Source organism: Urocampus carinirostris, chromosome 15 (assembly GCF_059441175.1).
Source record: "Urocampus carinirostris isolate Australia breed hairy pipefish chromosome 15, RoL_Ucar_1.0, whole genome shotgun sequence".
NCBI lineage: Eukaryota > Metazoa > Chordata > Actinopteri > Syngnathiformes > Syngnathidae > Urocampus > Urocampus carinirostris.
Window position 1 is genome coordinate 21,721,542 of NC_142363.1, and position 24,026 is coordinate 21,745,567.

The 24,026-nt window shown below is 37.6% G+C and overlaps 2 protein-coding genes across 8 annotated transcripts; one reads left to right on the forward strand and one right to left on the reverse strand.

The window, feature by feature from the left end:
- Positions 1 to 809: 809 nt before the first annotated feature.
- On the reverse strand, positions 810 to 4,597 carry fcf1 (FCF1 rRNA-processing protein). Of its 3 annotated transcripts, none has more exons than XM_088354152.1 (8): positions 4,437 to 4,597; positions 2,719 to 2,783; positions 2,567 to 2,638; positions 2,341 to 2,489; positions 2,193 to 2,265; positions 2,031 to 2,118; positions 1,070 to 1,164; positions 810 to 999 (listed from the first exon to the last, which is right to left on the reverse strand). In XM_088354152.1, exons 1-8 carry the CDS (start codon positions 4,437 to 4,439, stop codon positions 951 to 953), a joined length of 594 nt encoding a protein of 197 aa, XP_088210278.1. In that variant the 5' UTR covers positions 4,440 to 4,597; the 3' UTR covers positions 810 to 950. The 3 variants fall into 3 exon arrangements, with proteins under 3 accessions (XP_088210278.1, XP_088210279.1, XP_088210277.1); XM_088354153.1 differs by lacking the exon at positions 4,437 to 4,597 and adding an exon at positions 3,989 to 4,039; XM_088354151.1 differs by lacking the exon at positions 4,437 to 4,597 and adding an exon at positions 3,271 to 3,614.
- On the forward strand, positions 4,255 to 24,026 carry arel1 (apoptosis resistant E3 ubiquitin protein ligase 1). Of its 5 annotated transcripts, XM_088354148.1 has the most exons (23): positions 4,256 to 4,428; positions 5,792 to 5,965; positions 6,053 to 6,231; positions 7,251 to 7,419; positions 7,662 to 7,882; positions 8,075 to 8,146; positions 8,667 to 8,893; positions 8,990 to 9,227; positions 9,295 to 9,464; positions 9,863 to 10,043; positions 10,167 to 10,411; positions 12,243 to 12,320; positions 14,535 to 14,676; positions 14,754 to 14,875; positions 14,945 to 15,020; positions 15,095 to 15,204; positions 16,000 to 16,179; positions 16,388 to 16,513; positions 17,510 to 17,639; positions 17,727 to 17,785; positions 18,953 to 19,042; positions 19,122 to 19,297; positions 22,318 to 24,026. In XM_088354148.1, coding segments are annotated over exons 2-23 (3,096 nt in total). In that variant the 5' UTR covers positions 4,256 to 4,428; positions 5,792 to 5,963; the 3' UTR covers positions 22,421 to 24,026. The 5 variants fall into 5 exon arrangements, with proteins under 5 accessions (XP_088210276.1, XP_088210274.1, XP_088210272.1 ...); XM_088354150.1 differs by lacking the exon at positions 5,792 to 5,965 and having other exon boundaries at positions 4,255 to 4,428; XM_088354146.1 differs by lacking the exon at positions 5,792 to 5,965 and having other exon boundaries at positions 4,256 to 4,682.

Genomic DNA, 24,026 nt, shown 5'->3' on the forward strand with positions numbered 1-24,026 from the left:
GTAACCTACGCAGAAGATTGGCAGTCAGCATAAAAACAACAAATCTGCCAAATTAATTTCAAAATATTATTTTTATTTGTTATTAACTCTGATGGATTCAAGTGTATTTTAAGAGGGGAAAAAACTAAACATGGAATGAGGCAAAGACACATTCTTATTGCCCAAGAGCCACGTGTTTGCCACCCCTGTACTATACAAATAAACATGATTTGACATGTTTATTTGGATAGCCCTTCATCACAAGGAGTCTCAAAGGGCTACACAGACCAGATTATTGCAAACCACTGACTATTACACCATCCCCTGATCTAAAACCTACATGAGGGCAAGGAAAAACTCAAAAATCTCAACATGAGGAAAATGAATAAACCGTGATAAGGGACCAATAGAGCAATAACATTTGAAACAAATGATGGCGTGTAATTTATTTCACTAGCCCTTTTTTAAAAACTTGGATTAGAAAAAAAATAGTTACATAAAATGAAGACTTTCTCCCATTGGCTTTCAAACCGTTGATATTCAAAATGGGGCAAGGTGTCATCGACTGATCGAAAGAACTATCTAAAAACAACTAAGAGTGAAATACACGCATCATCGTAATCAAATGCAATTTGGTGAGTTAATGTATTTGCGATAAAGAGACATTTCTATTTGTCATTAAAACAGCTCAAACTTTTGAATTGAACTACAAAAACAGACATATAAAGGTTGGAGAGTGATGCAATACATTTTTATGTTTGTTTTTTGGGTGAGGGTATGTGTAACATTTCCTATTAAATCTCATTCAGTCACGAAATATGTCAACGCAGTTGCAGAAAAAGTATTTATTCAAACAGGATCAACAATTTTACAACAGAACCCTTTACTCCATGTGTTTGCTGTTCAAACAACTCAACATTTTTAACCAAAGAAATAACATATTTACAAGATCAGTCCGTTTGTATAAACAACTAACACCTTGGTGCACCGTAGTCATCTGGCATCCTCTCAATGTTGTACCTGCGCATAAAAAAATTATATATGTAAATGTCGTGAGCTGTACTTAGTGGAGGCATCAATTTTATATTACCTGCGGTTTGTGATGTACATAATGGGCACTCCAGGGATCTTCCTTACTCGTCGTTTTAAATCTTTATCCATCGTAGCCAGGATGTAGCACTTGTGCTGCAGGGTAAAAAAAAAAACAGGTTTTAATTTTGTATTTGCAATATGACAATACAGAGACCCCTCGCTGCTTAGCGTTTTAGTTATTGCCGGTTCACTCCTTTGCAGTAAAAAAAAAAAAAAAAAAAAAAAAAAAAAAAAAAAAAAAAAAAAAAAATTTGATGCTTCCAGGACCATTTAAGGAACATTTCGGGCAGCCAAGATTCAAGCTGATTGGCCTTTCAGCGTATGGGTTGGGTTTGATCCCTTAACTACACAGGTCGTAGGGGCACCATTACCTGTGTATTGGGTAAGTACAGCCTAGTGAGGCCCGTCAATGTATAAAACCAAAAAACAAATGCTCCCCACACCGACCGATCTCGCGACTGCACGAGAGACGAGCAGTGGGGGGTACAGCCAAGACTCACGCCGATTGGCCAGCACCCCTTGAATTGAGATCTCCAATGCCCATTCATATCAACGCGTCCTTCATGTTGTATTGTGAGCGGACACCTGCTCTGGGTTTTTTACATGTCGACTAAACACCCACCCCTTTTTATGAGTTTATATGTGTACAGGCAGCAAAGCAGCTGAGTGGTTGGCTCGTCCGTGGCACAGTTCTGAGGTCAAGTCGAGTCACATTTATTTGTATAGCCCTTACAGATACCCGCCTTCCTGTGCGGGGTTTGCATTTTCTCCCCGTGCTTGCATGGGTGGATTTCTTTCCACATTCCAAAGTCATGCATGTCCTTGCAACTGGCTGACAACAAATTCAGGATGTCCCCTTCCCACTGCCCGAAGATGGCTGGGATGGGCTCCAGCAAGCCTGCGACCCTATTGAGGACAAGCGGCCCGGATAATGGATGGATATGTGATACCGTACATACCTGTGTTACCCTTTGGACCAGACAATCATCAGCGTAAGTTCCTTTGTGTGTGCAGGGCAAGCGCTCAAACCTTGGATCCTTTGAAATCCTACAAACACAAAGAAAAAAGAATAAAAATAAATCAAGAGTAGGGAGATGTCATCTATTTACAAGCTATCACACCTTAACGCAACTCTATATTTCATGCCAAGTTTTTCAATCTCAGCCATCACGCAGTCGGTTAAGTAAGGGATACCTGAAGAGGAACAGAAATACCAATAATTACTCATTATTCGTGTTTAAGCTATTGTAATTTGGCAAGAGTGCTTACATTTAGCATACAGGCAGTCCATCATAGACTGAACAATGTCCAGTTTGGCCTTGATGGAAAAGTTGATGAAATTGGTGTCGACCAAAACGTGGTACGGTGGGCCAAGCTGAGTGTTGTACTGGAAAAACAGACATGATGCATACTTGGGCCTGTAACAGATAAAAGTAATCAATCACTCGCCATGTACCATTTTAAATTCATAGTCAAAGTTGAACTAGTCACTTACACTTCTCTCTGCTTTATTTCAGAAGGATCCTTTTTCTTTTTTGTTTGGGTTTTGGAGCGATCTTCTGGTTTTCTGCAAGATGAATAGGTGTATTTTTTTGTATTCAAACTAATAATCGGATTGCCTATAATCAAATATACGTTACCACTCACACTCGTGGATCTTTCGGACTGATCATCCGTTTCATCGAGGCAAACTTCTTTGTTTTCTGTTTTGGCTAAAAGAAATGACATTTAAAATATGGAGTGTTTGCCTGCAGGATACATAACAATATGCATAGTGGCAGATTTATCCGTCACTATTCACCATCAGGACACTGAAAAGAAAATAATATCATGTGACTTAGTATTCCAGCCCTACTAATGCACACGAACGTGCGTGTAACATTAAACATTGTTCTAAATTACATGAAAATAAAAGGTTTGATGTACTAAATGACTAAACATGTTTTACAATACTCTAAGTAAAAAGTAATAGCAAACATCTGTTTTTCTTCAGCAAAATGATGTGTGTAAATAAAGTTGAGGAATGGTTTTTCTTCCACCGCATTTTTGTTTTTATATCCAGGCTATGAGACAAGAGGTTGTTAAAAATAAAAGATGAGCAATTCATTCGATGGTTAAATTTACATAATATTCTGGGCATAAGTAAACTATAAGCGATGGATGTAGGGATTCAAAAATGTGAAGACTGAGGTAGTTTACCATCATTCTTATACAAAAAGAGCAATCCGTAAACTGATTTTCAATCTTTTGCAAAGTTGAAGATTAACCCTCGGGTCAGAATGACCCACCGCTATATTGTTAAAAACCCTTGGGAAAAAACAAGTACTATTTTAAATGTTTAATTTTTAAATGTTATGACTTTTCTTGGATTGGTCCCAACTGAAGAAAAATGTTAATGTTCTATTTATACACAGTTCATTGTAATGTGTAAAAAAGTACTACAATAGTCTTTAAAATGAGGACAGTACGAGGGTTAATCAGAGGTCACACAGAGGCCCCATAGTTGAATTAGAGCACTGTCTACGGACGATAGCCTTGTTATCCTTTGGGAAATTTTGAGCAAATCGCTTAACATTCGCCTGAAGTAATTTGCAACAGGGACAAAAGCTGGATTTGGCACTAAGAAAATGTGCTTAGAAAATGTGCTTATTTAATCAACTCATAAGCTGAAAATGTTGTTTCCTGTCTTTCATTGTTCATTCAACTCAAAGAACTGAAATTACATGATTATGACAAAATAATGAAGTAAGAGGAGAAACTACAATCGTAATTATATATGGTTGGGGACATTTTTTGGGATTTGAACAATTTTATTGACACTTTTGACAGCAATTAAACACATTCACAATTTCATTACATCACATTCTAACAATAAGAGGTTTGAACAATAAACAAATCAAATAATAATTTAGTCTACCTTGCTGTTTTATTCAATAGTAGAACAATAAAATCACAAAACGTTAAGATATTGTTGCTGATGATTAATTTTGCAAAAGTAACATTTTTATCATTTACGTCATATCCAGATCAACATTAATACGTGTAACTTGCAAGCAAAACGTGTTATTAACCGTTGATTACCGTATCGTACGACGTGTTCCGCGTAACACATTGTGTTGTTTTGGGTAAGGAAACGACTCGATTGCGTCATATTTCGACAATATTTGACAACGTGGTTCACTTTATTTTACGTCTTCCCTCATGTTAAAGAGATTACACGTTACACTGAATTCGGCTATCATTGTTAGCTCGAAGGCTAATCTACTGAGACTTTAGCGTCTAATGAAAATAAATACATCGATAGAAAGTGTATAAAATATAATAATATTGTACACGTGTTACACAAATATATAAAAGGTACATACCATGTTTTAAAACGAATACTTAATTCCTCTCGAAATCTGGTAAAAACTCCTCGTGCGTAGCTACCTTCTTGTGACGTAATCAAATAGCGACGCGTTCCCTGCGTATTTTCCGGTTGTTAAGCGCAGTGAGCGATATGGTGATGCTCAATATACCAGAGGTAAAAAAGATATGTTACATTTGTTAATTTCACCGAACAACATGTTTGATATCTGCGAGTGTTTTAGTCGATGCATACGACGTGTTTCGTAAGTGTGGGGGGTCTTTTACCGAACCTATTGGACGCTGGCTTTGTGCTCATGTTTGTCAATACACTGTTGTTAGCATCATAGCTACCGGTTTTCCGGCTTCAAATTATTATTTGTATTTTAGTTAATTTTGTATTTTTTGGGGAACTTACAAAAGACGAGTGTGTAAACCAAACTAGTTCCTTTACCAGTGTGGTTTTGTTAAATGTTATTGTCTAAACATGGCACCTGGCTTTCAAGTCAGAAAGCTTGTGACCTCACAAGCACCTGTGCTCCTTGTCATTCGGAATTTTTCAGTATTAGACAAATATCTGATTCAATTTAGTCAGGGTACTTGAATTAAAGTGCCTGCTGTTATTGAGCACCAGCGTGTTATGCATAATTTATGTTTAAGCTTCTCGCGACTGATCCCTAAAGGTGTGTAAATATTCATACATGTGTACTTTTAACTAAGGATTTTCGTTATTTTTTTTCAGACCATTTTTTTAGTCTTAGGTTGTCATTGATACATTATATACTATACTATTTGTTCATAAAATTCCCCTCGCTACTGTAAAAACAAATAAATGCATTCAAATCCCAACATATGTTTAGATCACATTGCATTTATTGTCTATTATTATTTTAACTCAAACATTTCCTCCGTATATTAGACGTTTTTTGATCATTTCAAATCGTGTAGCCATATGAAATTACGGGATGTGTTTTCCCCGAAACTTATTGCTGCGTATAGCAAGCAAGACGAAATTTACTGCAAGTGGGAAAATAACTAAGAAAGATCTAGAAATTATTATTCGATTTGTTTATCCGGTAAATAGATGAAACTGGTTTTACCCAAATTATCTTTATTTTTATTATACATAGTCTACCTTGCTGTGAGTAAATAGATGCCGCTTTGTGTTTGGAAGGTTTGTTATCGCTTAATAAGGGGAATTTCGGAATTTATTAATGGGGACCTTTTGGCTGAAGTTGACAGGTATCCTTCAACTTTTGTTTCCCGATTGATAAATGGGGGCTACCGATACCAGTATTTGTGACTATTGCGATTACTGCACACATTTAACCAATTACATTGTTGGCTCCTTGGAAATTTTTTCATTGTTCTGTAGTCCAGTGGTTAGCACATTCGCCTAACACGCTAAAAAGGTCCCCGGTGCGAGACCGGGTGGAAATATATGTTGGCCTGGAGAGGGAAGGGCGCCATCAGGCTGAACTTGCCCAAGACACACCACAGGAAATGGTGCCCCTACAACCCTAGTGGTTAAGGGATCCAACCAACCAATGTATAAGAGGAAGGAAGATTTTACTCATAATAACATTTGGAGAGCTTTATATTCCAATGTGATATGACTATTATTTTTATTAATCAGGGAATTGTATAGTCAGAGGCACGATGGTCTGATGGACCGCCGCTTCTTCCTGACCTTTCTCATCTGCTCTGCACTGTGGATCCTCTTTTGGGAAGTTCGCTGGAAGAAAGGCAAAAACGGTCAAATTGAGGAATGGCTGCTACGACACCGTCTTATTAAGTACAGGCATTTATTTGAAGGTCAGTGAGAAAAAATATATTCTAGGCTACAGTCTTTTACAAATGTATTGGGTTTATTTTTATAAAAAGAAAGTTATTTTTATGCAGTTTTTGTTTTTTAAGAAAAATACTACTTAACATGTGTTTTTTTTTCTTTCTCAAGGATTGCTATTAAATACCTGGCATATTTTCTGTTATTGTCTTGATCTGTAAGGTTTTGAAAATAATGTTTCTTACCAGACTTTGTTTTATGGTAATTCAACTACAAAAATAGAAAAGTAGGATAAAAAAAATCTCTTTTGGTGTTTTAAGCCTGATATGGCGAATGTGCATTTCTTGCTCTGTTTTTCAGTGAGCGTTGAACTGAGTCAAGGTTGCTCATTTTTATTTTGTTCATTTACATTAACTCATTGAAAAGGTTTTGGGGGTAAAATATGATTAAAAAAAAATAATTAGACAAATGTATCTTCTGTAATTAGCAAACTTGTGTCGTCTACATGGTGAAAACTCAGTTCACAAACATCAAACTTATAATGTCAAACAGGATTTTCTGAAATCTGATAGTTTTCCAATTACATGATCATCATCTCACAACCAGTAAATTTTCAAGTTTGTTATTGAACAAATTATCACTACAATATAATGTTTTTTATTGCCAAAAAACGTCCTCATTTAAGTCCATATATCTGTAATGTAGTAATAAACGTTTTTAATGGATATTTACATTATAATCGTCGTAAATATCAAATTTTTAGTTTAGGTTTCACTTGTCAGGACTTTATAAAACCTGAATTTCCTTCTTAGGGAAAACATTTCAGAACTCGCCCCACTGTCTGCTGAGCATTTCCAACTTTTGAAGAATGTGTTTATTTATTCTTTACAGATAGTGTTGGCTTTGGTTTCAGTCACCAAAATACACTTGATTGCAAAACAACTTTAAGAGAAATTTGTTTTTCAACAGTGCCTCCACAACGGAAGATTTGATGTAATGATGCGAAATATGTTCTTACTGATGGGTTTTTAATTTTGTGCCCTCTTAGATGTGGAGTCCTTGGAGGAACTGAGTCTGAGTGTGCTAAGTCGCTTGGAAGAGGTGGTCAGAGAACATAACACCTGGAGGGGAATCGTTGATGCTCATTTTTGGCTGCTCAGAGACTTTGCCTTCCAGGAGTGGCTTTGTTCTCAGAACCTGGCACACTTTTATAAAACGTAATTTCATCGAACATTACTGAAGCTTCGTTGTTTTCGGGAAATGTGTTTCCCGGACCCAGATATTTATTGAAATCTTAATAATCACATTAAGAAACATGTGACAAAAAATGTGTTTTGAAATAAAGTTTAGAAGTCTGCATTTTAGTTACTTCCTATGTAATTCATAATTCACAATAATTCACGTAATGCACACTAGGCATGAGACATGCATATTTATTATTTTTTGTTATCTATTGCAGGCTGAAGACTTTGGGTTATATGAATCTGGATGATCTGTCACAATTTGACAGTCAGCTACACCTTTCCTTAGCTGCAGTGGGTTATTACCCCGATGACTACATTAGATTATTGACTGGTATCAAGATCCTCAAGACTTCACGGAGGAGTCGTGATCACGACTACGAACTCCAGCTGGTGCAAAGTCTCGCTGAAAGGCGTCTGAATGAGAAGTGGTCAATCGGTAAGTTAGTGAACGCATTCATTTTCAAGCGTAGGATGCTTGACATTGTTGTCTATATTCTGTAATTAACGTCACACCAGCGTTTTTGAAAATATTGCTTTTTTATTATTTGTTCATAATAATTTTATTTGAACTAAACATTATATATTGAATTTAAAGTGTATTATAATAATGAAACCATGCCTTTTGCAGCTGGAGCACTCCTTTTTGGCTGTACTGTGGCACTGTGCTTTTTGATAAGGGACCTCATGTTTTACGTGATTGGTGAGTCCACTTTGTTGAAGATTTTGCTTTTTCCACATAAACCCCAAAACATTTTATAACACAACCTCCGCCACTAGTAAGACTGGTTGTTGAGAGCTCACCCACCAATTTGATATTTACATTAAAGATAATGGTATCAGCAATTAAAAAAGATAAATAAATATATATATATATATATATAATAAAATCATTTTAGTATGTTTTAATGTTTTTGTTAAGTTATCTCTGCCAAATCTGCCTTGGACATCTGATCAAACGTAGACAAATAAGCCATTTAAAAAGACAAATGTCCCCTCACAGAACTAATGACACAAAAGGACAATAAGTAAATAAAATAAGTAAAATAAATAACTACAGTTACATCTGTTCTGCATGTTCTCTTGGTGTGACTTAACACTGATATGGAAATAAAATAAAATTTTATATCAATCTCAGTTTTATATTTTTTTATTCAAGTATTTGAATTCACTTAACATGATTTATTTATTAATATTTTGTGTCTTCTCACCTTATCTGGCAGGTGGAATTACTGTTTCCATCATTGCATTTGTCTTCACAATCAAGTTCTTGTGTGAGCTTGCTGCCAGGATCGTCAGCTTCCTGCAGAATGAGGATCCGGGCAGGCGTGGAGACCGCAGCATCTACGACTATGTGCGGGGAAACTACCTGGACCCCCGCTCCTGCAAGGTGTCCTGGGATTGGAAGGAGCCACAAGAAGTGGGGCAGACGATGAGCTTCAGGGTCCATGTACACGAACCTTCCTTTGATTGTTAATGTTGGATTTAGTCATTAGCATTACAAATAAGAGTTGTGCTTATCAGCTCTTTCCTTTCTCCCTCAAAGCTGTTTTACAAGAACGGACAGCCTTTTCCGGCCCATCGGCCTGTGGGCTTGAGAGTCAACATCACGCATATTGAACTGGCTCTGGATATCCCTGTCACACAGGAGGTCTTACAAGAACCAGAGTCAAATGTTGTAAAAGTAGCTTTTACAGTGCGCAAAGCCGGACGCTACGAGGTCGCTGTCAAGCTTGGTGGTCTCAACGTTGCCTACAGCCCTTACTATAAAATATTTCAACCAGGTTGATTTTCATGAACCCTTTCCTATTATTTTTTCCCTTTTTTGACTTTCTTTGTCCTCCACTACAGGTACAGTAGTCCCATCCAAGACCAAGATTGCCTACCATTTCTCAACTCTGGTGCTCGCACACTGCCAGCAGCACACTCTGCAGATTGAGCCCAGAGATGAATATGGAAACCCCACCAGTAACTCCACATCACTCACAGATGAGGCCAACTACACAATTACTGTGCACCCTGTAAGGACTTGCAAATTCGGGCTGCAACAATTAATTGATAAAATCGATTATTAAAGGGGTTGCCCACAATGTCATCATCAGTTTGTTGTGTCGCCTGATTTATGTAGCACTCGGTCTGTTGATTCACTACAACTAAGACCAATTTTTTTATGCACAAGGTCATCTTTTCCAAATTTATTTATGTGACACTTTTCAGACACTCGAATGCAACCGAAAGTGCTGTATAAAAACAGTCAATGTACAATAAGATGACATCTGAAAAAAAATATTCACATTCTCCTCTGATGTTGCCTCTAATTTTTAGTTTTCGTTTGTTGCAGCCCTTCCCACGAATGCTGTCATTATTTTTTGGGGAGGCCTTCAAATTGCTGGTTCTTACTTGTGCTATTTTTGTGCAGCTGGGGACAGTGGATGACGACGGTACAGAGGAATTGTTCAGTCAGACGGTGAGCATCAACAAGCTGCAGTGTCAGGTACTTATGAAACTGACACTGTGGAAGACTGGCTGCTTCAGGGCCCGCCTCACCTACATTGATCAGCCACTCAGCAATGGTGAATTTGACATTATTGTTCTCAATGGTGAGTAAAGGTTTCATTGACTGTGTTCTCTTTGTTCTGTCCAGACCCCACAATCACAATGGAGAAAAAACATTACATATTTCCCATATATTTATCTAAAGTCAACTTTTCTTCATTCCGCAGAGAATGAGAAGTCCTACGTAGAGAAGAACGTGTCCACGCCTGGCAACAGCATCTACTTTGAGGCATACCTCTACAGCAACGGAAACTACAGCAGCTCTCCGTGGCAGCTACCCGCTTCCGCTCTGCTGGCTCCCCAGCGGAGGCCATCGATGGCCGAGGAGGAGGATGAGCACGACTCTCCTGTGGAGGGCCAATCAGAGAAAGTCAAGAAACCAAAAAAGGTCTACTGTTACATATCACCAAAGGCAAGTGCATTGATATAGCAGGAATCTTATCCTAGATATATATTGTATGCCATGGATCACCAACCATTTTGAAGCTGAGCTACTTTTGTCTCTGATTGCCCCAAAGTTATCATGTAATTACTACACTAGAGATAAAAAAAACTAAAATAATTTTAAAATAATGCCATCTTTACTGTTGCACAGTTAAATGACATTTTATTGTGTCTATATCATGGTACTACAACCCTTTTTTCCCACAAAATGACTAAAGGCATTTCACACACAAAAAATAATTTTCAGAAAATGCAATGATCAAAATTACTTAGAAAAAAAGTCAAAAGGTTACAACAGTTAGCAATTGGTAAGAAGTGTACAGGCCTCTACTGTTAATGACTTTAACTCATATGCAGCCACAGGATAGCACTAGTCTCTCACATTACTCTGGTGTGATTATGGTCCATTCTTCTAGCCTCCTCCACAGTTCGGTGATTTTAGCCAGTTTCTTGACCATAACTTTGTCACCAGAACTTTCCAGAGGTTCTTTATTGGGTTGGGACAGGACTCTGGACAGACCATACCACTAATTCAATGTTTCAACCTTCAAGGAAATTAATTGCCTGTTTTGCTGTGTGACATGAAGCATTGTCTTGCATGAAGACTTCAGGCTGATTGGTTGATTGATTGGTTGATGAACACAAGAAACCATGTGCTGTTGAAGGTTTTGATTCACATTTCCATTCATTTGTCCATGTAACTGTACAAGTGATACCCCCCCCTCCTGCTACAGAAAACATGCTCCAAACCATGACACTCCTCCACCTTAGTCTTTCTCCAATGTGTCGCCGAACATAATGCCTCCCAACAGACCTGAAAACACTTAATTTGCTTTCATCACTGAAGTGAACTCTGGACCAGTTTTTCGCTGTCCACATAACATGCTCCTCAGTGAAACTGAGTCTAGTTTGTTTTATTTATTTTTGCTAATGATAGGTTTGGTCACTGCAGTGGTGGCCTTCAGTCCAAATGCTCTTAAATTGCAAGAAAGATCCTTAACATGTTCAGCACTGAACTGGCTATCAATTCCAGATGCAGTGTGGAAACGATAACCCATTGACATCCGCCTCACATTTGTCTTCCGTGGACAACCAGCCTTCTTGGGGAACTTGAATGAGTTTGTAATTTTGTAAAGATTAAAAATGGTTGAAATCTAAAATTTTGAATGATCAACTTTTCTTGTTATGGCTGATAGGGTCATCCCTTTGTTTTACCAGTGCAACCTGTTGCTGGAGGCTTTCAGTCACTTTAGAACGGTCTACCATCTTGCAAATTCAGTGAAACTGACATTCTAAATGCCAGTTAAAAGTGGTCGACAGATAATCAAGGAAATTAGCACCATGTGCTAGATTAGCACCATTAAGTGGGAGGCACCTGAAACTGTTCTCTTATATTGATCAGTGCATTTTTGGCAAAATCCTTTTTTTGGGTGGTTGAAATTCCTAAAAATCTATTTTTCTTAAAAAAAGTGTAATAATTGAACAATGAAGATGGCATTTTTTTTAGAATAATTCAATTGTTTGTAAATTGTTCTCTAATATTTATCTCCAGTACATGTTGTTACGATGTAATTACCAAGTTGTGGTTATTAGAAGTAGAAAAAAATTAGGCTCTGTAAACCACTTAAACATCATGTCAGTTAAAAATCGAATTTCCTTAGAAATCGCAATGACCCATCACTGTTGAGCTATTTTCAGTACCTGTACATGTCGATCTTTAATATTTCAATAACTGGGGTACCACGTTGGGGACTCTGCTGTATAATAATGAGTGTTTTTTTAAACATGTGTTTTCACAGCAACTATCTGTGAAGGAGTTTTACCTGAAAATTATTCCGTGGCGCCTTTTCACCTTTCGAGTTTGTCCTGGAACAAAGGTAATAGATTGTGTGTGTATGTTATTTTTTAAAATTTTTCGATCAGTTTAAAATATATGTTATTTTCTGCAGTAAAATTTGAAAAATCATAATTAAAATAAATACATATGTCTAATATGGTAGATGGTGGATAATTCTTTCCTTGTGAGAATTCTATGCAGGTCCAAAAGAGAATATTCTTTCTACTCTTAAATTACTTATTTAGAATGTACATTGTTTGATCAATGTTTTTTTCTTATTTACCCTAAAAACAAGTTAACGTATAGATTAAAAAGAAAAATTACACTTTTATGATCAACTTTTTTTTGCTAAGTAGGAATATACAGGACTGTCTCAGAAAATTAGAATATTGTGATAAAGTTCTTTATTTTCTGTAATGCAATTAAAAAAACAAAAATGTCATACTTTCTGGATTCATTACACATCAACTGAACTATTTCAAGCCTTTTATTATTTGAATATTGCTGATTTTGGCTTACAGCTGAAAAAAACTCAAAAATCCTATCTCAAAATATTAGAATACTTCCTCAGACCAAGTAAAAAAATAATTTTATAACAGCAAAACTGAATCAAACATTTGAAAATGTCCATTGATGCACTCAGTACTTGGTTGGGAATCCTTTTGCACGGATTACTGCATCAATCCGGCGTGGCATGGAGGCAATCAGCCTGTGGCATTGCTGAGGTGTTATTGATGCCCAGGATGCTTCGATAGCGGCCTTCAGCTCATTTGCATTTGTAGGTCTGGCGTCTTTCATCTTCTTCTTAACTATACCCTACAAATTCTCGATGGGGTTCAGGTCAGGGGAATTAGCAGGCCAATCAAGGACAGTGATGCCATGGTCAGTGCACCAGTTACTGGTGGTTTTGGCACTGTGGGCAGGTGCCAGATCATGCTGGAAAATGAAATCCTCATCTCCATAGAGCTTTTCAGCAGATGGAAGCTGTAGTGCTCTAAAATCTCTTGGTACACAGTTGCATTTACTCTGGACTTGATGAAACACAGTGGACCAAAACCAGCAGCTGACATGGCTCCCCAAACCATTGCTGACTGTGGGAACTTCACACTGGATTTCAAGCAACTTGGATTTTGCTCCTCTCCAGCCTTTCTCCAGACTCTGGCGCCTTGACTTCCAAATGAAATGCAAAACTTGCTTTCGTCTGAAAAGAGGACTTTGGACCACTCTGCAACTGTCCAGTGCTTCTTCTCCATAGCCCAAGTCAGACGCTTCTTCCGTTGTCTTGAGTTCAGAAGTAGCTTGACCATGGGAATACGGCTATTGTAGCCCATTTCCCGGACACGTCTGTGAAGCTCCCCCAAATTCTGGAAGCGGCTCTTCTTCACAATTTTGTTAAGGCTGCGGTCATCTCTCTTGGTTGTGCAGCGTTTCCGGCCACATTTTTCCCTTCCAACAGACTTTTTGTGGATATGCTTTGAAACTGCACTCTGTGAACAGCCTGCTCTTTGAGAAATTTCTTTTTGTGTCTTACCCTCCTGATGGAGGGTATCAATGATGGTCCTCTGGACAGCAGTCAGATCAGCAGTGATTTAGTTTACTGAACCAAGCTGAGTGTTTTTAAGGCTCAGGAAACCCTCGCAAGGTGTTTCGAGTTAATTAGATGATTCAGGTGATTAGTTGAATAGCCTACTTGTATACTTTTTCATGATATTCTAATATTTTGAGATAGGATTTTTGAGTTTTCTTAAGCTGTAAGCCAAATTCAGCAATATTAAAATAATAAAAGGCTTGAAATAGTTCAGTTGATGTGTAATGAATCCAGAATGTATGACATTTTTGTTTTTTTAATTGCATTACAGAAAATAAAGAACTTTATCACAATATTCTAATTTTCTGAGACAGTCCTGTATATATATATATATATTTTTTTTTTTTTGCGGGGGTGTCCGGACTTAATTAAACTTGATGCTCTGACTCAAAATAAATCTCATGGTCATCACTGTTGTTCAAGTTTCCAAGAGAGGGCCGTTATGTTTAATATATATATTTAACTGGCCTTTTCAACTTCTTTTTAAATGTATGTTATCCAATGTAAACAAACTATAACTATTATTGAGGTGATCAAACTTATTAAAATGAAACAAATGCCTGCTTTCCCTCCTCGTATATTTTATCAACCCCAATTTGTCTTATGCATTACGTGACCCGGTGTGAGAGATTTCCCAAACAATTCTTCCAATTTTGAATCTTTCAGTTTAGCTATCATGGTCTTGATCCTGTTCACAAGTACCTAACCCTAGTGGTGGATGATGGAATCCAGCCGCCTGTAGAGCTCAGTTGCAAGGACAGGAACATCATGGCTGCCACATTTATTCGCTTTCTTCATAAAAACATTGGTTTGTTAAGTCTCATTCAATCTCGTTTATTAGCTTTCCCTTAGGGCCTTATTCTAATTTGTATTCTGTTACCACAGGTGGCTCTGAAACCTTCCAGGACAAGGTGAACTTCTTTCAACGTGAACTCAGGCACCTGCACTCTAAGAGACCTCACACCAAGACCAGCCTAAAAATTGCTCGGCACGCAATCCTCGATTCAGTGAGTGTTTTTGTATTCATTCATAGACATGATGGGCACTTACGAATCTTCCTCACATCTATGTGTCAGTCCCTGAAGGCAACACGGAACTTCTCCTTATCAGATTGGAGTAAAAACTTTGAAGTGGTTTTTCAAGATGAGGAAGGTAAATAAAGAAATGATTACGACTAATAAGCTCCAACATAATTAGCACTGTAACATTTGGATGTTGCTATGCAGCTCTGGACTGGGGTGGGCCTCGCAGGGAATGGTTTGAGCTAATATGCAAAACCCTTTTTGATACCACCAACCAGTTATTCACCCGCTTCAGTGACAACAACCAGGGCCTGGTGAGTAGCATCACTTATTTTCTCGAAATAAAATGCATTCACTGTTTTCTTTTGTCCCTCATCTAGATCATTTTTAGTGACGGAAAATAATAAACTGATTGGAGCCATAAAGAATTGCTTTCTTTTGAAAATTTCACATTGTAGAACATTAAATGTTGAAAAGGATTGTTACTCATTAGGGTTATCACAATTTAAAAAAATATTTTGTTTTATTTTTTTGCCATAACCAACAATATTAATACCGTACTTGATATGTAGTGAATTCAGAATGCATGACATTTTTGTTTTTTTAACTGCTTTACAGAAATAATTCACGATTTTCTGAGACAGTACTGTACATCATAGTTATATCGCAATATTTAAAAACACCTCATCTGTTACAAATGTTTCCATTTTTAGAACTGTCGGCCCCTCTCGTGGATATTTTGGTTGTTGCAGTTTACCTTGGAGTTTGACCATTTATCCAATGTGATATTAATGATCAATTAAATGAGCAAATATGTTTCCATCAATTACATTTTTCTTGTACATGTAATATTTGCCCCCCTAAGCCAATACGAGCATATAACAATGACATATGAGATCACTACTGTACTGTTGTATTCAAGATTTGTAGTAACTATTGTTTTTTGGTGGTTCTGATTGCTATCAATATGTATAATTAGTTGGAATCTGGATGTTTTTATTAAATAACATTTACATATTGAGAGCTATTTATTTAGAATCGGTAGTAATTGGTTTATCTGTTTTTATCTTTTAGTCACATAACATTGACATATTGCTTTTGTCACTCAGGTCCACCCGAATGCAGATCGACCAGCACACATGCGACTGAAAATTTACGAGTTTGCCGGCCGCGTGGTTGGCAAATGCCTCTACGAGTCTGCCCTTGGCGGGGCTTACAAACAGCTCGTCCGGGCTCGATTCACACGCTCTTTCTTGGCCCAAATCATCGGTTTACGGATGAATTACAAGGTATCAAACACAAGCAACTTTGCACCTGTTGTACTTGTTCACCTCCAGGCAACCAAAGGCCCTTTCTCCTAAAACAACTAAGCAAAGTACAGCTGCTTGATGTCGTGTCTGCTTTTTCATCCTGTGCCAATACATAATTGAAGAAACCTGATCATTGTTGAGAAGACAAAACGTTTATTTGAACATTTTATGTCCTCCTCGTGCATAGTACTTTGAGACGGATGATCAGGAGTTCTACAAAACCAAAGTGTGTTTCATCTTAAACAATGACGTGAGTGAAATGGACCTGGTGTTTGCAGAGGAGAAGTACAACAAAGCCGGGCAGCTGGAAAAGGTGAGTGTGCTCCATCCTTTGCATTGTCTTTTGGGTGAATAATACTCAATGATTAGTAAAAAGGCAAACAAAGAAAAATAATCTTGTTTTCAAGACCTTTGAGTGATGCGTTTTTCTTTTATTGATTGATTTTTGTACAGCTCTTACACTTTCCCCCCAAAAATAACCTACATCTACAAGTACATCTGGTTCAGACATAAAATGAGAACTTTTCCTGAATTGTTCCAAATGTAAACTGAGTAATTAAAACCTTTAACCATGCAAAACCAATGCAACAATAATATATATCAATGAGGTTTGTCCAAAGGGCATGGTCTTTACTACAGTTCACAATCACGGTGTCACACCATCATACTCCCGTTTGGCTTTACATCGCTAAGGAAGCCTTCATATGCAACCTCATGTAACAATATATGTTCACTATTGAGTAGATTTATGATGAAAAACTCACAGAACAAACTGTAAATACCAATACTCATGAACGCCAGAAAAGCACCAAGATCAATTTGATTGGCTGAAAGATAGAGATAGGTGGAGCGAAGCATTCAGTCAAAGCACAGCACTCGCCTCTCTAATGATGTCGGCATCCTTCTTGTCTGCAGTATTTTGTGAAACTTGAACTTTGCTTGCACCTTGTTTTGTAACCAATATTTAGGACAAAAATGATCCTCAACACTCTTAACTTACTGCGGGAAGGAGACAAATTTTACGTGGTATATTTAAATTAATATGAAACAAAGGCTCTGGCTTACTTATCATTTCATAAATTTAATCAAATCATTAAACGCCACACCGTGAAATAAAATGCACTGAAGAATTAACTTTTGTTTGGAGACCGATTTTGGCAGTTTTTTTTAAATGTTGTCTTTAAAAATCTAAATATTTTACTTTTGTGGCCCTTTGGGTCAAAAAAATTCCAGACCCCTGAACTAATGCATTGATGAATCTCCCTTGCTTTGACTTTTAGCTGATACTTTTAATTCATGTTTTCTCTAGGTTGTGGAACTGCTTTCAGGAGGAGCCCAAATTGCAGTAACCAATGAAAACAAAATGCATTATCTCAACTTACTGGCCCAGTATAGGCTGGCCAGTCAAGTGAGAGATGAGGTTGAACACTTCCTTAAAGGTACTGAAAATCTTTCCAAGGTTTCTCAAGTCATCTTTTAATCAGTGGAAATCTCCCTATAAGTAACATTTCCTGTGTCTTTCGCAGGTTTGAATGAATTGGTTCCAGAAAACCTGCTAGCCATATTTGATGAAAACGAGTTGGAGGTATTTATTGGAGTGTTTTAAAAACCCAATTCCATTCAGCCATACTTTGCAGTCATCCCTGCCTAATGTGTCAAAAATATTTTATGTACAATTCAGATGTTTGCATCATTATTATGTCAGAGTGGGGTTAACGATGAAGCTGCTTTCACGTCCAATCTTATCAGTTTGCTAACAAAGAGCAACAACAATGTAAAACCCGAAAACATTAATTTTATTTAAGGATGTAGCTAACATAATTTGAGTAACTTATCCATTTAAATATAATTCGAAGACTCATTTTTATTGTCAATGCTAACTCACAAATAAAGACTCACTTAACTGACTAGCTCCCTACTTAAAAAGGAAATGGATATTTGACATCTATGATGATACCTGTAATCTTCAGTGGCAATGAATATTTGGGAAAAGATATTTCATGGAAAGCCTTAGAAAAATCTTGATTTTATAAAACTATAACGGGTCATAATTCTTGCAAAAATTGTTGACATTTTTTATTTTTGTAAAGACCAAAGATGCGATTATTATTATTATTATTTTTAGGTTTTTGTTAATTGTATTCTGTTTTGCCGTTTTGCATAAGGTGTTTCTAGATTTGTAACTACGTTACATAAAAAAGTGCTTTAAAAGCTAACAAAAACAGCAGAATTTGAGTGTATTGTCTAGATGGAGTTTTTGATAAAAGTAAAATGAAAAAAAAAAAAGTTAATCACAGTACACAGACAACCATTCAGTTTTCTCCTTTGGTGACACAAAATGGTAACAACCCAAATGTGCATTCTCAGCTAATTGAGAGCCTTATTAATGATTACAATTGACCTTATTAGGCAATAATAAACCTTACAAATACAACGCGGCACCTATTTACTCACAGCAAGACATTAGCTATCTACGAAGACGTTGTAGTATGTTACCAGTTACCGAAACGATTCAGGTTAGAGCCAAAATGGCCAAGACGAGATCGGTCTAACAAAAAAAGAGTTTTTGAAATGTGTTTTTTCTGGTACAATAATTTTTATACGTACTCATTTTGAAATGATCAGAAAAGCATAAAAGTTAACAGGTATGATATTATGTTTGAAACATTATTACTCAACGTTTTTAACATGCCACATTTTCTTTCAAACAATGTCTGAAATGCTTTTTTCCCTTGCGCGTGTTTTTTTTAAGCTGCTGATGTGCGGCACCGGCGACATCAACGTGCAGGACTTCAAGGCCCACGCCGTGATCGTAGGCGGTTCCTGGCATTTCCGAGAGAAGGTCAGCTGCAGTATCCTGCTTTCGTCTCATCGCCCAGAGTCGAACAATAAATATGTTATACCCGCTTTTGCACCTACAGGTGATGAAGTGGTTTTGGGCAGTTGTGTCTAGCTTCACTCAGGAGGAGCTGGCTCGCCTCCTGCAATTCACTACTGGCTCTTCCCAGCTTCCCCCTGGAGGCTTCAACACGCTGTGTCCATCCTTCCAGATCATCGCTGCCCCCACACAGAGTACCTTGCCTACTGCGCACACCTGGTCAGTGGATTATACCCTATTTTCTGCACTATAAGACACATCGGGTTATAAGGGGCAATCCTCAAAGTAGTCTTTTGTCATCTATTTTGCATATATACGGTGCACCTTACTGTAAGAAACATGTAATTGAGACTACAGTCCAGGCTACTGTGTGCTATCATGTAATCCTTTTGGGCTCTCTATACACTTACGGTATATATTCATGCAAAAATTGATCAGTCAATTAGTGTCGCTGACAGAAATTGCCAAATATTGTTTGCAACAGAATTGAACCCAATCTGTGGCGGTGAGAGCCTCGACACTTTAGCAATCGATTGCCAGTGTTACAGATGAAATAAGAAAATGCATTAGCGCTTATTTTATCATCACAGTGTTTTTAGTCCGGTGTGATAAACACTGAGTCGCCTGTGCATTCTGATTTAACAGTTACTCTACTTTGTCACCTGTGCGTAAATTATTTGCGGTTTAATATTTATCTGTTTGTTAAAGAGCTTGTGTAGTATTTTGTTGAAAGACTTTTTGTTTTCTCATTCCCTTACATTTATCTCTTTTACTGGGATATAATCGAATGCCTTTTTGTATGTCATCTATATCACTGGTGGTATAGTAGTAAGGTCGTGGCAGTGTTAACAGCTTCCCGTTGCATCCAATGTTTTGTGATTTTTGTAGTTTTCGACTGATCAATCGGCAATCTACTCTTGTAAAACAACAAGCATAACAAGCACCCAAACTTTTAAGTAAAAAAAAAAAAGATATTATTTTGTATCTCTTGAAAGATAGCAGTTTAAAGAAAGGGCAAAGAGTCGAGCATTGGTTTGAAAATAAACTTGGGTCTGACATTCCTAATCAAAGTATTGGCTAGTTTACTCTCAAGGTTCCTAATTAGAAACCCCATAAGGTTTACTGCAATCAGCCTTTGTAGATGTGTCTGTTTTCTTGTGGCCAAAGATGTACAGAGATCTCTCTGTAATTCACTGTTAATGGGGACCAGAACCAGCTGCAAAAAGTGAAAATCTGTAAAGTAGTGTCGCACCTTCATAAAAGCCTCTAAAGGGTTAATTACCTCAAGATTACGAATGTCAAAAAATAACGATTATAGACCTCCAATTAATAACATATAACACATTATTGCAGTTGAATTAATGTTTTTATTGTCATTACACAAAAGTAGAACGAAATAGGCGGGCTTCTCCTTTTCAATAAAACCGTCCCAAATGTTGCAGTTTCCCACAACTTGCGGCTTCACATCATTTGTTTCATGTCCAATGAACCTGGCGTTGGAAAGATACAGGGTCTGCAGCGGTGGCTTTGAGTTGTTAGTCTAGCTTTTTGCAGTAGGTCGGACCAGCAGCACAGATGTTGCCCAAGTTGCTTCTGGAACCCGATAAATATCCCATGCTGGTTATTACAATTTTGTTGAACTCTGAATTCAGTCCAATTTAATTGAATGATTTATTTTCAATGTAACAAGCCGCTAAAAGCTTGCAGTCGCTATGCTTCCTAAATTGTTTACGTAGGCAGCATCCACCCGCTGTTTGACTGACAGTCACCCTAACTTGTTACTGTAGAGAACACAGAAAGTCAAACCCACCCAACGGGCGCACTTCCCTAACATGTCCCGGCCGTGTGCTTTCTAACAGAACATAATTCATGATACAGTGGTATTACCGACATTATAGACTAAATACAGTAAATTCCGGACTATAGAGCGCACCTGATCATAAGCCGCACCCACCACATTTTAAGAGGATAACCGCTTTTGTACTTACACAAGCGCACCTGTATATAAGCCGCATGCGCCCACATTAAAACATGTTACACAATCACAAAAGTAGCCCAAACCCGACTTTAAGTCCCGCGATTGTAACAGAATATAAAGTACACAGTCCAAAAACCACAGCCGGCAAAAAGAACAGAAAATGATACCGGTACTTAAGGTTTGATGCAGACCTGCAGAGTCCGGGTCCCGTTGAAAGTAATCCAAGGAAAAAAAGTCTATATTTCCAAAGGTAAGGGTGGAAAAAATATATATCCACTATTGTCCGCTGCGTCCAAAAACACGTCTCACCTTTACTCCACTTCCCGTCAGCCCCCGTGGTTTTCGCCCCTTCTTTTTGATTCGCCCGTGGAAAACATATCAGAATAAGTCTCTAAAATAAATACATTACAAAAATATACAGTTGCAAATGTATATTATACATGGTCACACATATTTACAAAGAAAGACAGTACACCGAAAGAGTTTTCAAAGCTTTGATAATAATAATAACATAACTTTCATCCCAAACCGTGACTGTGACAGGTAGCAACACGCTACTATTAACACGCTCGCAAGACAGTAAACGGGTCTGTTAAAAAAATAAACCGTTCTCATCTTCATCCTTATAACTGACACCATCAAAGTCGTCTTCTCAGTGTCGGAAAGAAACTTTGTCATATAGACGTCGTCCCACGCTCCCTTATTTCAAAACACGCTAGCAACACGCTCGCAAAGTAAAGTTTACGTGCAATAGCTGTTTCCTTCTTATTGGATTACTCGATTGCTTTTAGCTTGAAAGCTGCGTCATGTGCCTTGCAATTTTCATGATGAGGGTGAGCTTACGCTAATTTAATTTGTGCACAAGCTAAGAAGTTGCAGTCTTCCTCGGCGCATATATTCCACCGGTCTAAACCTTTTGTACTTGAGCGCCGCTGGTGGCCGTTAGAAAAATTACATAAATTGGCCGCATCACTGAATAAGCCGCAGGGTTGAACGTTTGGGGAAAAAGTAGCTGCTTATAGTCGGGAATTTACGGTGAATTTGATTCAAAATCCGTGAAGGAGTAAACCAGCACCAGATATTCCCGGGCGCGATATAGCGAGGGGTGTCTTTATTTGAAAAAAAAAGCTTAATTTTTAGTCAGGCCAAAGCAAGGTCTGTTTGCTGCCATTTTGTGGCATTTGCGGGCAATGACTTAACTCTTTGGACGGGTATCAATTTTCTCGCATTTCCTCAAGACAGCTGTTTGTTCCTTTCACAGTTTTAACCAGCTGTGCCTCCCCACTTACGACTCGTACGAGGAGCTGCACAAGATGCTGAAGCTGGCCATCAGCGAGGGCAGCGAGGGCTTCGGCATGCTCTGACAGGACGCACCAGAGACCCAAGCACAGATGAAATCCACCTACTCCTCGTAAAGTCCTTTTCTTTAGGAAACGACCCTTTGGCTGCAAACCCCATGACCAGGTACTTTTGTTCTTTAAAGAGGGACCGACAAACTGTAGGAAAAGAAGATGAGGTTTGGGGTTCTTTTGGTCTTGACACTGATATGGATTGATCTTTGAAGACGTGAACTTTATTGATACAAGAGGAAGGACCTTGAGTATTATTGTACAAACTGAGGAAACAAAGCAAGGCAGCGGCTTGCATGTGATGTGGCAGCAGTTTGCGTCTCAAGCACTTTTGGCCTTAAACCATCAGGGACTGACGTGTGTATGTAAATATCAACCCTCGCTTTTATTTACCTGTACATAACACTTCAATGCACAACATAGTATCAGGGCCACCCCGACAAAATCAAACGAGATCTCAAATGTAATTCTGAAACAAGGAGTCCGTAAACAAAGCCATAATAATGAAGGTTTTTAATCAAGTGTAAGAATAAAGTTGAGCCTTACTGGGAAATAGTTTGAATAAAGTTGTTAGAAGTATAAATTCCCAGGTGATCAATTTTACTTTTTAGATTCAAGCAATTTAGTATGGAAGTGCAATTTGGAGTAAACATATTTTGACCTGCTTATATGTCAGGACTTAGCAGTGTATTAGTGCGGACTAATGTACAACGCACACCCATAATTTTTTTATTAAAAGCTGTATGAAATTTAATTTCCGTTTTCTCAGCTCAAACTAAACATTGTTACGGGGAAATGTTGTTGAATACGTGCAGCAATGATTAAAATAATTTATTGAGGACGTAAACCTAGAACACCGTGTGAACATAAGATGTACAGTATGATTAGATTCACCAAAGAGTTGTTTCCCACGTTATTCTTTTTTGCGTTTATTTCAGGACGACTTTCCGTCTTCTCCATTCTCTAACATTTCTCTTTGGTGCCATGAATAAAGATAGTTTTATAATAACATAAGATCCAATTCCTTTATGTCACCTATTTTACTGGTGGTCTAGTGGTTATGATTCAGCACTCACAACACCGTGACCTAGGTTCCGTTCCCATTGTATCCAATGTTTTGCGATTGTGCTCTGCGATATTTTTCGACAGATAAATTATTGCACAAAAACACTAATAAACTACAGTAAAACCTCTTGTATAACGCACACCCAAACTTCAAGTTTATTTTAGGTAAAAAAAAAAAGCTGTACATGAATAAATACGGTCATATTACAGTACACCCGCTGTGATAAGACATAAATCCGTTCTGAGGCGGAGATTGCAAAGTGAAATCGCTGTATGGCAGGCAATAGAAACCTATGGTAATTACCTAATGTTCCAAACTCCCGATACATCAGTTAAAAACATTACAATTGTAAAAATACATATTGAACCTTCGTAACAAAATAGTTGATACAAAATAGCACTCTTATATAATATTCATGCGTATAATAACATTACAAATCCATACATGTAAAGGAAATTTTTAATTTTATTTATCTTTGGTGTGACGTGAGCTGGTACAGTGGACTTATGGGTGGATGAGGGGGGAAGATAAGGCAGATTAAAGTTCAAATGTATT

What these genes read in the sequence shown, in the direction of transcription:
- fcf1 (XM_088354151.1), bottom strand. An exon ending in AGTCCGAAAGATCCACGAGT is followed by an intron (nt 2,639 to 2,718) that starts GTGAGTGGTAAC and finishes TTCATCTTGCAG; the next exon opens with AAAACCAGAAGATCGCTCCA. An exon ending in GAAATAAAGCAGAGAGAAGT is followed by an intron (nt 2,490 to 2,566) that starts GTAAGTGACTAG and finishes TATCTGTTACAG; the next exon opens with GCCCAAGTATGCATCATGTC.
- arel1 (XM_088354146.1), top strand. Translation starts at nt 4,606, where the DNA reads ATGTTACATTTGTTAATTTCACCGAACAACATGTTTGATATCTGCGAG. An exon ending in CTATAAAATATTTCAACCAG is followed by an intron (nt 9,228 to 9,294) that starts GTTGATTTTCAT and finishes CCTCCACTACAG; the next exon opens with GTACAGTAGTCCCATCCAAG. An exon ending in GTGACAACAACCAGGGCCTG is followed by an intron (nt 15,205 to 15,999) that starts GTGAGTAGCATC and finishes TTTGTCACTCAG; the next exon opens with GTCCACCCGAATGCAGATCG.